Genomic DNA, 13570 nt, shown 5'->3' on the forward strand with positions numbered 1-13570 from the left:
ACCCCGACCCCACCCCCCCCAATTTACATAGGTGCCTATGTTCTTTGGGCCTTGCTTTGACCTCTGCACCTGACCGGACCCGTGTTCCTGGGTGTTTGGTGTTGACTTGAACCTCCATCGGTGGGCTACCTATGCCCCGAAGACTGAACTTGTAAGTGCTTTACTTCCCTCAAAAACTAACCTGTACTTACCTCCCCCAGGAACTGTTGAATTTTTCAGTGTCTACTTTTAAAATATTGCCAAACTGTGTACATTACTGTTTTAATTCAAAGTCCTATCTATACCTATGCAAAGTACCTTACATTTAATGTACGTACCTGCAATTTGAATCTTGTGGTTCTAAAATAAATTAAGAAAATAATATTTTTTCTATATAAAAACCTATTGGCCTGGAGTTAAGTCATTGAGTGTGTGTTCTCACTTATTGCCTGTGTGTGTACAACAAATGCTTAACACTACCCTCTGATAAGCCTAACTGCTCGACCACACTACCACAAATAGAGCATTAGTATTATCTATTATTGCCTCTGTCAAGCCTCTCGGGGAACCCCTGAACTCTGTGCACAATATCTCTCATTTTGAGATAGTATATACAGAGCCAGCTTCCTACAGGGATCATCAGCATAGGACATAGTGGAGATACCAAATGATTTGAAAAGAGCTATTTAAACAGGGTAGGGCCCAATGACCAAACCTAGGGGACACCCGTACTCTAGTACTTTTTCCTTTGATCTGAAGGGGTCCAGTGTCAGCACCTGTTACCTGTTCTTTAAAAAAGTTTGAAGCCATGCCCGGTCACAACCCTGAAATCCAGTGTCATGTAATATCGTGTTGAATGCCTCCGACAAATGAAGAAGGATTAATACACCATTGCTTCCTTTGTCTAGCATGAACTTTATTGATTCAGACTTTCTGAAGAGTAGATTCAGAGGAATGTCATGGTTTAAACCAGATTGAAGAAAGTGAAAAAGTTTAAATGTTTCCAATAGTCCTCCGGGAGTTAACTAATTTTTCTAGTATTTTGTCTTGCGCAGGCAGCAAGGAAATTAGTGTAAAATGAGTCGGTCCTGGAATCTACATTGACTTTCTTCAACAAAGGTTTTACTAGGGGTAACTTCCACCCGTCAGGCACAGAGTCCAACATTAATGACTGATTTAAAATTGATTCCAAAATTGGGTTGATGACCTCAGTAGCTTTCTCGACAGTGGACTGAGGACCGGGATCTGTGGGAGAGCCTGATTTACAAAGCAAGTTAGCATGTTCAGATTGTTCCAGCGTGATGGGGTTGAACTCGGTGAGAGAGGCATTACGAAATATCCTCTCTGGGTCATTCTCTAACTTCTCCATTGATTGGCTCCTAAAATTAAAGCCAGCTTATATGGCTTTAATCTTTTGTTCAAAGAAGTCCGACAGATTGGCACAAAGTACCTGAGAGGTGTCAGGGTCAGGTAGGCAAGCTTCGGGCTGGTCAAAGTCGTTGGAAATTTGAAAAATCGCGCAAGTCATTTTTTTACCAAACAGTCTTGGCGGAAAAATGCTGTTTTGTTTTCTTAAAACGGCTTCTTTGCTTTTTTATCCCTGCCTTTGGTGCCTTTTGAGCACCATCCCTCCTCCTTTTCAGCCTCTTTTACCACCTCATGTTTTTGTTTAGCACAGTCTCGCTCTTTCATCCTGCCTTGGGCTGTCACTCAGGTCATGTCTATACTGTCACTCCTATCCTGTACCATTCCTCTCGCCGCCTTGAGAACCTGTTCAGCATCATCCTTCCTACCCCCCTGCACACCTGTTCACTCTTGCTTCTCGTGTCTTCCTGCACTACAGTTAATCACCGTTCCTCCTGCTACCCTCTGCTCCTATCCAGTGGCATTGACCTTCAGTGTGAGTCGCCTATCTTAGGGGTTTGTTCACAAACTGTTTTTTTTTATATAGATGTGTTTAGTAGTACCACATTAGTGCTGCAAAATGCTATCCACAAACCTACAAGTGTAAATCTCCTTCTGTTCTGTCTTTTTCTGTCGGAAGATCCTCTCACACTCACACACATTTACTACTTAGTATTAAATGTGGGTGTGACCAGGGTGAGGGACTGGAAAAAGTGACATAGGCAATACTAAATGGGAGACTGTACACTTTTGAGTAAATCTACTCCCTGATCTTGTGAACCGAAAGTAGAAAAGTTACTCAAAAGTATAAGAGTAAACTACACAAATAATTTACTCACAACAGGGGTGTAGAATTTATTTAAATATCTACTTGTCCATGGGACTCATTGCTTCTTAAATCTACTTGTCCTGTAAAAAAAAAAAAACGACTTGTCTCTTTGGTGCCATATAGAGGCGGCAAAACATAATGGCAGTAATCTCATTATATAAGAGCTCTGATTATGCCAGGACTACTATTGTAGGGCTTTGATACTTGCAATTTCAATCCCTGCTATAGCAATTTCCTTTCCTTATGAAGGAAGGGGCACCAACAAAATCCAAGAAGATGTAGATTCATCCAAATACGTTGTTCAAATGCAGCCTTTATTTGCTTCCAGATATCAAAAAGAAACAGCCAACGCTTATTGTTCACCAAACATATTTGGATGACTCTACGTCTTCTTGGATTTCGTTGGTGCCCCTTCCTTCACAATATATAGACTTTGGGCCGATTTGTCGCACCTTTGGAGTAGTGGGTGTTTTGGCTGGGAGCACGACAACGAACTTTGGGACAAGTGGGAGGTTGGTTGATCTTTGGCTCACTGCTCCAATTGGATGTTGTTATAGCAATTTCCTTAATTTGCCACTTTTCCGCAGATCTCTGTACTGGGGCTGCAGGAAGCAGTAAGCAATAGTTCAAGGGCTGGAATGCCTTTGAGTCTGCTAACCTACTAACTTGCATGTTTTAAGGATTTTCACCGGCTCTTCTCTAATCTTTTCCCGTAATGAGAGAGGTTGGAAGTTTACTTCTGACAATGGCAGAAGTAGAAGTTCTTCCAAGGTTGGGGAAAAAAGTGTTGGAAGGAAAGTGAACTTGTAAACGTTCAATAGATTTTTCACATGAGCAAATCTACACATGGATATTTGCTCGTGCTAAATACAGTTCACAAATATTTTCTAGGAGTACGATTTCCTGGTCTACTTCTGTAAGTTCTTGTGAATTCATAAAAGCCTTTAATTCAAAAACATATACCATGGGTGCAATTTTGTGACTTTCTTTAAGAGTTGCGCCCCTGATTAGTTCTGGCATTAACAAAGACATTTTGTTTTTATAAAACTTCTCTGTCAGTAGTGCTCACTGTGATAATGAGGATTTTTCATTGATGAACCATAAATACAAGTTTGAACGGCATTAACATATGGACACACATTACCTCCACTGCAGACAGTTATCTTCTTTGTAAACTGGCAGCCAAAGGGTTTGTGCTGCAGGGGGTTGGGCCTACTTGTCCCAAGGACAAAATAAACATGAAAACATGTTGCCCTTGACCCCAAACAATATGTCCCGGGCGTCGGATGATAAGAATTCCACATTCCTGTCACAAGTGTAGTTGATCTTTGTGAATAGCCCAGTCAGTGTTAAGTTTCTGCTTCTCTGTTTCAGTATAACTATCCAAAGCCATGTACTGTGTCAGGAGTCTTGTCAGTTTTTGGTTCATGTTCTCCCTGGGGTTGTTCATTCTTAGGATACCTAACTACTTCCACTTACCAGGTGCTGAAATGTATTACCTGTTCCTAAGATAGGTAGCTGCTGATACCTGACACTATTGTGAATGCTGGTGCCCGTTCTCTTTATAGGTGGCTGTTACCAGCATCCACTGTTGGGGTTGACCCAGTGATGGTTCTGTGAGGTGCAGGTCACCTGTTGTAGTGATGTTCCATTTGCCCTCCACATATAGGATGTTTTAAGATGTGAGTGCTTCTTCCTGAGGGTGCACACCCCCTGCCATGGCACAGAATGCCCTCCTCTCACTGTTTGTTTCTCTCCCTCAGATCAGTCTATGTGCCTTTCAGTACTGGGGTCCACGACTGCTGCAGGTGACTGACTGCAGGTTGCATGTTGGTTGTTTTGGCACTGAGCAGGCATGTGCTGCCCCTTTTGCTTCTGTCTGGGTTGAAATTCCTATCTTGTCAGAGCAGTTGTTAGTTCCAGCTGTGCTTGTACCAGGCTCTACTACCTACACGTGTTCTGTGTAGCCCATTACCTGCTCTCCCCCCCCACTGCAGAGATTGCCCCCCTCCACCTCACTTTGGGACCTCCATCCATTCCAATGGTGGTCGCGTCCTTTCTTCCTTGAAGAGCTGCTCCCTTTCTGTTGAGCTGATAACTTCAAATCTTCTTGTGGTTCTGGGAGAGAGATGGCTGCTGTGGAGGCCGACAAATCCCTCTTCTTCCCCAGATGTGCCCTGCCACCACTGTCTGCTGCCAATGGCTGACGTCAGTGTCCAAGATCAGCCTGTATGACATGCGCACTGCTTAAGGGAGAGGAGCTTCTGAGCTGGGAGGTTAAGCTGCTCAGGCCTGCCCGTGTGTGTTACTAACAAACTGTGGATGATTTCAGTGATAACCATTCTGGATGGTCTCCTTTGCACTGCTAACATGCTGTTCTGATTTTTCACAGATGTGAAGCCCACTCTCATTGGGAAGAAAAAGCCGACGGCAGCCAAAAAAGGGGTATGTGTTTTGGAAACCACTGCAGGCTCACAACTATTATTTGTGTTATTTTTGGACCACATTCTGTGAAACTGTCCACTGCTAGGCTTCTTGCTGGTTCCAGGATACAGGGCAGTTATGTAACTGAAAAGTAGAACAGTAGTTTGCCTAGTAATTTAAACCATTGGAGGTTGAAAAGTCCTACGTCTTGGCAGGTGCTACTGCAGAGTTTTGTCTTGTCCATGAAACAGTGACTCTCTTGCAAGGTGCAGCCCATGAAATGTTAAAGTTGTAGTAGGGTGCTGTGTCTCTTCCTGCCAGACCCTGTTATCCAGTTCTTTGATTGTTATAAATTGTAGCATCCCCAGAACTTGCAGTCCATGCTCCTTTTATTCAGACCAAACAAGCGCAGCTGGGTGCAATGATTTGTAAAGAAAAGCCCAGAAATGCATGTGTACTGTTGGCTTACCTGGAACAGTCTGCTAATTGTAAGGGGGAGAGCTTCAAGCCACGGTAGGGGCATGTGTGGTTGTGCAGTTACAACAAGCATTGGCATCGCCACTGGGTCTGGCTTGTGACTGAAAGTGCCTTTTTAGTCACTGATGAGTTTAGGCGTCGAGTAAGACATGTGCATTGTTGCACATCCTTGCACTCATACGGCCATTCAGCCACTTTTCTATCTGCAAAAAAACCGGACAGATAAACTCAAGAGGCAGAGCCGAGCAGTATGCGCTCACCTTGCAGTGATATTGTGCTTAGCAGATAGTAGTTTCAAGCTCCAACATATATGCCAGGTTTAGAAACAATGAGTGGACCCTCTTGCATGAATAATCAATGATGTACTGCGCACAGCACATTCTAAAATAGTTTCTCAGGAAGCATCACACTGGGTGGCCATCTTCAAATGCTAAAGTGTATAATATATTACTATTTTACTGGTCGAAGTGGTCAAAATAATGCCTCTAAACATGGTGGCCATCTTGGATCAGTAAACAAAGATTTATTGTCGAGAACACTATTCTAAGATGGGCAACCAGTTCAGAAATAGGAGTCACACAAGATGCGGCCTACTGCAGATGCAATGAGCGTACGGGGAGCTGAAGGACACTCTAAAAAAATAAAATAAAAGAGCATCTCAAAAAATGAAAATGGTGCTCTAAAGGACTAGGTGCCAAGCCAAACTTTCATTTGATTGGGAAAATGCCATTACTCACAGAGCAGTGGAGCCAACGCAAAAAATGTGCAAACCCATCGCCTCGCGCAGCATGTGTCATGGCGAGAAGCAGAACGTGAATGATTCTGGCACCAGAGATCTTTCTTAAGATCCACTATATATGTACATGCAAGTAGAGCTTTTATTATAATTACAGAATTCTACTAGACAGCAACCTCTGCTAGGCCCCACTGAGAAGGTCTTGCCTGGATTATCTCGGCGTAAGTATTATACACGCAGGGTTTGTCAAAAGGAGTAACCAACCTCTAAGTTCTTGCTTACTACAGTATTCAGTGATGATGCGGGGGGTGCAATCTCGCCAAACCCAAGGTGGGGTTCAGCTCTGGAGGGTCTCAGGACATTGTTGGTCCACTTCGTAGGCTGGGGGGGGCTCAGGTGCAGTGGTGCTTTTTGTTTTTGGTGTCACTGACATTCCTATATTGGAGAGCTGTTCAGAGTTTCTCTCATACTCTTCCAAGCAGAGAGTTCCTGCAGCTCTTCTGTCTGGTGCGGAAGAAGATGAGACCTCATTGTGGGGAAAGAGGCCCTAACTACCGATCGTGGCTCACTGGGCGCTCAGCACGAGGAGCAGGAACTCAGGAACATGAGACCTCATGCTGGGGATAGAGGTGCCCGAACTACTGATCGTGGGTCAACGGGCGCTCAGCACGAGGAGCAGGAACTAAGGAACATTAGATGTCATGCTGGAGAAAGGGGCTCTCAACCCCGATCGTGGCTCAATGAGCGCTCAGCAGGAGGCGCAGGAACTAAGAAACATGAGACCTCATGCTGGGGATAGAGGTGCCCTAACTACTGATCGTGGCTGAATGAGCGCTCAGCACTATGATCACTTAAAAATCTCTTGACTCTGGAAATAAAATCAGGTTCTATTTGTCAAAGTGCAAATGCATTTTTCAGACCCAGGGGAGAAAAGTGTGTTTGCAGCATGTGTGTGGTGTACATGAACATGCTCTGCGTACACCTGCCGTTTTGGATTGGGCTCACACATTTGCTGGTTGTTTTTCTCTAAAGAAGTCTTTTGAGTTACAAGGTTTAGTGACACTTCTCTTATCTGGCAATGCTCATGGATGCGGATTCTATGTGAGATTCTGTTCTGTAATCTAGTTCCGGCATGCACGGCCAGGGCTCCGAGATGGACGTGTTTTCTACAGACCCAGCTGGTCGGTTCCTCGACTCCAATATCTGAAAAATTACTTTTGTTGCTTTCCCTCCACCCACGTTCTTCCTGGGAATGATCTGCATTGGCGTCCGGCAGGGCCTTGAGCCCTCTCTGGTGCCTCAAGCCTCTTGTCTTCGACAACCTTCTGGTGGAGAATGTACACAGGGTGATGTAACGGACGCCCTTCCAAAACTCCTCACTGTCACATGCAGTTCCCCTGGGCTGGCCTCCACCAGGTGTGTAATATTTGCTTGTCTCGCAGGCACGGTAACACTGCATTTAAGGCCTGCCTGACCTTCTGTTAGTAGAAAACTCCACTATCCCCAGGAGAGACTCTGGGCACGCCACAGGATGCAGAGATTCTGTTGATACACCCTGAACATTTTCATTGAGCATCCTTACCCAATGTCGATGAAGGCAGAGAGGCCGGCCCCTCTGTCACTTTGCTCCAACAACCGTCACCTAGTCCACAACCCATCTTCTCTTCCAGCTCCAACCCTGCACAGGAAGACCAGCAAGCTCCCAGTGACTCCACACTTCCTGAACCTCAGTGCGGAGTGTCAGTACGGCTGACATAGAAAAACACACCATACCTCTTAGAAGAGCTCAAGTCGAGGCAGAGTACCTTCCCCCTAGGTGGTCGGGCATCAAGCCCTTAGACAAAGACTCATCCCTCCCGGCCCCACTGCATCCTGGCACCAAGCCCAGAGTTGCACCAGAAACTGAAGATCCTCTTGACACTGGCACCAAGGCCAACCTTTGATTCGAAGCCACCATCACCGCCACAGGCCCCATCAGCACCCAGAGCACTGTTGGATCTGAACCCCCCTTGGTGATAAGCCGTAAGCTTCATCGGACCCAAAACCAGTGGCGCAGAGGGCACCCTCTGAGGAATGCTGCCACAATTCAGCAACTGATCCTTCATGACCTTCAGGAGGAGCTGGATGTGAGAACAAATCTCTTTATCCACCCGGACACCAGCAACATCTCCTCCTTCACAAGAGCTCCCCTTCCCCCCAAGTCAATAGAGACTTTGCCTAAGATGCAAAAGCTCAGCTTTGAGGAGAAACTTGCCTTGGATCATCTCCCGAACGCAAGAGCAGGGGCACTAGGCCTATCCCATTTGGGCCGCCGCCTCCTTCTGAGCCCCCTCCTCTCACACTTCACCGCTTGTATACTCACCAGGGGGTTCCCCTCATTCCAAGTATGGACAGGGCAGCCCACTTCATCCTGTTGACCCCGATGACACCTAGTTCTTAAGGATGACCTGTGGGACAACTATAATGTCCATTCCCCCTTGAGATACAGACATGGGACACCATCCAGGTGTTCATCACTCCCAGATGACACAACTACTTAGCACAGGTCATACAAAAGGCTCCCGCCTTCTACAGCTCGCTCTGTACATCCTCCACAAGGACGACGGTGTCCTTGTGGAGTCTTTCCTGTTTCTGCGTTGCTCAAGGGGATGTTGAAGTTGGCCACAGACACGCTTAACCGCGCAGTCAAGGCCAGAGTGGAAGCACCTCATGTGGGTTAAAGATACAAGCCCTCTCCCCGTGACCCGCCATACATCGAGGGAAGGCCATCCCTGATTCACTAGCGGTCCTGAACCCGCATATGTGTACCTATTCTTATGGCACCGGTTGTCTTCCCCTGCCCACAATTTTAAAAAAGTGTTTAAGAAACTCAACACCACAGGAAAGAGGACTGTGCTAAGGAGCTGTCCCCCAGCGGAGAATTGCAAACTCAGTCAGCCTGCTCTCCAGAGAGAGACAAGCATTTACTCCAATGATGGCAGAGGTTCACCACGTTACTGCCTAGGACTTCTCACGCCCATCCCAACATCTACCCCACAAACACAGCCACAACAGTGAGCATCTCTGATCTTTATATCAAACGCGCCTTCAAAAAGGGCCGTAGCCAGCCCCCATGCTCCCAACACAGGCATAAGAGGTTTACTCTTTCTGCTTTCTCACCCCCTAAAAGTTCTGTTCCCTCAGCACCATCCTGGACCTCAGACTCCTCAACTAGTGCATCCTCTCCTGTCACTTCCGCAGGCTTGCAGGATGTCATCCTCCTACTGCAACAAGGCAGTGACTGAGTTAAACCTCAGGAACCTCAAGGATGACGGTCTTCGCATCCCCATCCTTCGTGGCAAGAGGCAGTCATTACCAGTTCCAAGTTATAGAGTTCAGCATGACCACCACCCCAGGGAACTTCACCAAATGCCTTACAGTGGGCACCGCAAGGGGGTTTCCATGTCTTCACCCCCACCTAGACGATTGGCTAGTCAAGAGCGCAGGCACTCCCCAGTGTTATCACATAACCAGGCTACCATCCCCTGCAGCACAACATGGGGGGGGGTCACCATCAGTGCCACTAATGTCCACCTATTAGCCCTACAGATCCAACACTTCCTAGGATCATCACTAAACTCAACCACAAGCAATACCTATCTCAGCCCACAAAGGGCCTCAGCAGCTTCTGCCTCTCTATCAGCCTGATGGTTACCTCAGATAGAATTGTTGTGCACCTTCTTGGCATGATGTCCTCATGCATCCTGTCAGTGCCACAAGTCCCACCTCACGTATGGCTGTTGCAAGACTGCCTCGCTGCTCAATGGTCCAAGCGGATGGTCTAGTCTACTCCTGTCTGCAGTGGTGGAACTGCAACAAATCTTTCTCGTAAGTCACCATTACCACCAGTGCTTCTCAAGCTTAGGGAGGGTGCAACTCAATCTGACTACAGAACAGGGAGTCTACTACCCGAAGCTCCTATTCCTCTCGCCCTCCAAAGCTTTCCTTCCACACATCGGGGACAAAATGGTACTGGTCAGGACGGATGACATTATTGCCATGTACTATCCACAAAAGGAAAGGGCAGCACTTCCTCTCTTCCCCTCTCCTTGTTAGTTCAGACTATTTAACATCAGTTACTCTACATGAACCTGATTGAGTACCTTCCGGGGATCTTGCAGACTTACTCAGCTGCGTACATGCAAAACTGAGAACACTCCATTCTTTTCCGCATACCACTGGTTGAGGCCTTCATGGAGGTCTTAAAAGGGTCATTGCCTCAGAGTTCCTTCCGCACCAGTACAGAATCTCTATCTAGTCCTCGCCAGGCTCACGGGGCCCTCTTTTGAACCTTTATACTCCTGTCCTCTCCAGTACCACTGCTGAGAAGCATCAATTGTTGCATTAACGTATCTCACTCACATTAGTGTGTTGCCAGCACTTGCATTACAGGCACTTTTCATTCAGGTTCATAAGGACATAATTGTACTTGGAACCAGCCCTAAGTTCCTGCTAAAGTGGTCTCCCCTTTTCACCTTAACTGGACAATCAAACTTTCAGTCGTTTTTTCCCAGCCAGACTCGGTAGCAAAGGAAAGCCCTGCACAGTTTAGACGTTAAACACTGTCATATAGTACATTGACAGGACTAAGCCCCTTTCTTAGGACGAAACAACTCTTTTTTTTGTTTTTTGTTTTTGTAGCCTTCACAAAGCCCCACAAGGGTCAGCCTATATCCAAGCAGGTATTGCCAGATGGATAGTTAAAGCCATTCGGGCCTGCTACCACAAGGCCAAAAGAGCCCTTCCTTTTACACCCAGGCCACACAGTACACGGAAGAAGTCTGCAACTAGGGCCATCTTAGGGAGCATTCCCCTGGCCAGCCTATATAAAGCAGACTCTCGTTAACCCTACACATGATCACCAAACACTGCTATGTGGAGATCCTCGCCAGGTAAAAGTATGGTTGGCCAGGCATCTTAAGGACCTTGTTTTAGACGTGTATCATCCACATGCTAGCCACAGCTTGTAGAAGGGCACTGCTTTACATCCTCTGCAGAGCATGTGTATCTACAGCAACACAGATACTTACAGAGTAAAAAATTTTGTTCATAGTCTGTTTATGGCATGTAGTGCTATAGATTCCCGTGTGCCCACCCTCCTTCCGGGATGCGTTGGGCTCTGATCACAGACCTCCTCTTTTCTAGATAAGCTTCTTTCGCAATAAACATATGCAACACACTCGCTTTTCTCACCACTTCATGCTACTCACCCGCTGTACGAAAAAGTATTTTTGTGCGTGATATTTCTGAGCCCAGGCCAGATTTAGGCTTTGTAATGTAGGCTTTATAATCTGCACCCCCAGAGAGTTCAGTGTAGAAGTGTGATGAGGGATAATGGCTGCTGGTTGTACCCCGTTTTTACTTTCTGTCAGCCTGTCCACACTGTTGGTGACTGCGTCCTCCGATGGTCGTTGGCTTAGCTTTACTGTACATATTCTGCCATAAACAGAGCTGCAATCCCAAAAAAACAAGCAGCTCCAGGCTGCTCCTGCAAAGGACGATTGCCCAAAGCAGGGACGGTGGGAAATTGATAATGTTTTGGGTTGATCACTAGTTTGTAGAATCCTTCGTATGCTTATGTGTGAGTTGCTAATAACAGGATATCCGTAAAGGATGATTCATGTTACATAAAGCTCAAGGATGAATGGATTAAAAGCCTCTAGTGGGAGCAGCATGAACATTCACCCAGTCATGCACTGGAACTGTAGTGTATGACCTATGTGAGCTAATCAAAATGTTCCAGGCGTTTGTCAGGTTCCATAAAGATTGTCGTCTGTCAACTGAAATCATGTATGCTCGGGATCCGAGAGTAAATAGAAATGTATATATCAACATACCTTAGAGTAACTGTTATTGATTTGAGAAAGATAGTGAACCACTAACTGGTCCCAGCTTCTTGATGATGGTATATATGCATGAATGAGTGTTTTATAAAGCACAGCTGTCACTCCCAAAGAAGCATCCTGGCACCATGTCAGCAATTAGTGAGGTAGTAACCGAGAGGAGCCCTTGATCAGATCATTAGAGTAGCAAAGTGTATCAGATAGACCAAATATCCAGGTTTTCAGCTGTTTTCTAAACCCATCCTCTGATTCACGCATCCTAACGTATGTTTGCATGCAATTCCATGGCTTGGCTCCTAAAACCTCGCGTGATTTCCCTCCTTTGGTTTTAAGTTTGAGTGAAGGAACCTTTATGAGATTAGCCGCCGAAGACCTCAACAGGCGCACAGGGACATAGCCAGATAATCTAATGGCTAAGTATTCAGGTCCCAAAAAAATAACTCTTTTATGAACAGGTAGCCAGTGTAACGTCCTCAGAGCACCAGATGCAGAAGCCTGGTGAGGAGGTTTCCAAACCAGTCTGGCTGCGGTGTTCTGCAATACCTGAAGCTTATGAATACTAGTCTTGGATGATCCAGTGTACAAGCTGTTTCGGTAGTCCAGCCTTGATGTTATTAAGGCCATGACACCTGTTTTCCTGGCTGTAAGGCGGAGTAAATCAAAAGGCCTTTTAAGAGTTTTCATAAGGCCAAAACAATTATCAGCTACTGTGGTTACTTGAGGCAGAAAGGGCAGATCTGTGTCAAAGTTGACTCCTACGTTTCTGGCTACCTGGACTGGTGAGGGTGGGGGGAGATAGAATTAGACGAGGGCCACCAACGAGTAGGGTCAAAAGTGTTGGATCTTCCAAAGAGAATAATCTCAGTTTTATTGGTGTTGCATTTAAGATAGTTGGCTTGCATCCATCGAATAATTTCAGTCCTACAACCTCTAAAATTGATCTCGGAGCCCAAGGAGGTCTTATCTAAGGACGGCATTAATTGCATATCATCTGCCTAGGAAGCAACATCAATGCCAGAAGATGAAATTAAGGTTAGTAAAGGGGGGCATATAAAATAATAAACAATGCTGGGCTCAATGAAGAGCTGTGAGTTACCCCTTTGTTGACCGATTTTTCTGAGGGGTAAAAGATCATAACGTAACAGATGGTCTTCGGTTAGACAGAAATTATTTACTCCAAGCCAGGGCCAGATGAGAGATACCGCAGCCTTGAGCCCGTTGCAGCAATATGTCATGCGTGATGGTGTCCAATGCTGTGGATACGCCTAATAGGATAAGCACTGCGTTTTTGCCTTTGTCCAATGTAATTTTGATGGTATCTGAAACCGCTAGCGGTATAGTCTCTGTAGCATGCTTAGGGCGAAAGCCCGATTGTTTCGAGCTCAGAATGATAGCTTGCTCTAAAAACACCATCATTTGTGCATTGACCAATTTTTCAAGCATTTTACTTAAAACTGGTAGTAGGGAAATGGGCCGAAGAAAATATTGTGAGATCATTTAATTTATTTTTGAGAAGAGGCTTTACTATCGCTAATTTCCAGTCACTCGGAACTGTAGCTGACAGCAGATAGGAATTCAAGATGTCATTAAAAAGTGGGTTAATAGACTCTACCACTTTGAAGAATGCGGGGAGGACAAGGGCCCAAGGGAGATCCTGAATTACACAACAGAGTTGTTTGGCGGGATGCAATAAACCTCGGTGTGCTCGTACTCTAGAAGAATGGTCTTGCGCCTTAACAGAGGTGATGAGAGAGAACTTACCTGGAGACATGCACCTGAAATGCCAATATTTAGTTATAGTTTAGTGAAAATGTTCAGGAAAAAAGAACTTCACATTCT

The 13570-nt window shown here is 45.8% G+C and overlaps 1 protein-coding gene across 2 annotated transcripts in view; it reads left to right on the forward strand.

Moving 5' to 3' along the window:
- Positions 1 to 13570, forward strand: part of ARFGAP2 (ARF GTPase activating protein 2) — a 96783-nt gene that overhangs the window by 39524 nt on the left and 43689 nt on the right. Inside the window, exons 8-9 of one of the 2 annotated variants that reach the window (XM_069221674.1) lie at positions 3976 to 4020; positions 4605 to 4657. In XM_069221674.1, coding sequence (XP_069077775.1) covers positions 3976 to 4020; positions 4605 to 4657 — 98 coding nt within the window. The remainder of the gene's footprint in view (positions 1 to 3975; positions 4021 to 4604; positions 4658 to 13570) is intronic. The other variant, XM_069221675.1, reaches the window with a different exon arrangement.

Source organism: Pleurodeles waltl, chromosome 3_1 (assembly GCF_031143425.1).
Source record: "Pleurodeles waltl isolate 20211129_DDA chromosome 3_1, aPleWal1.hap1.20221129, whole genome shotgun sequence".
NCBI lineage: Eukaryota > Metazoa > Chordata > Amphibia > Caudata > Salamandridae > Pleurodeles > Pleurodeles waltl.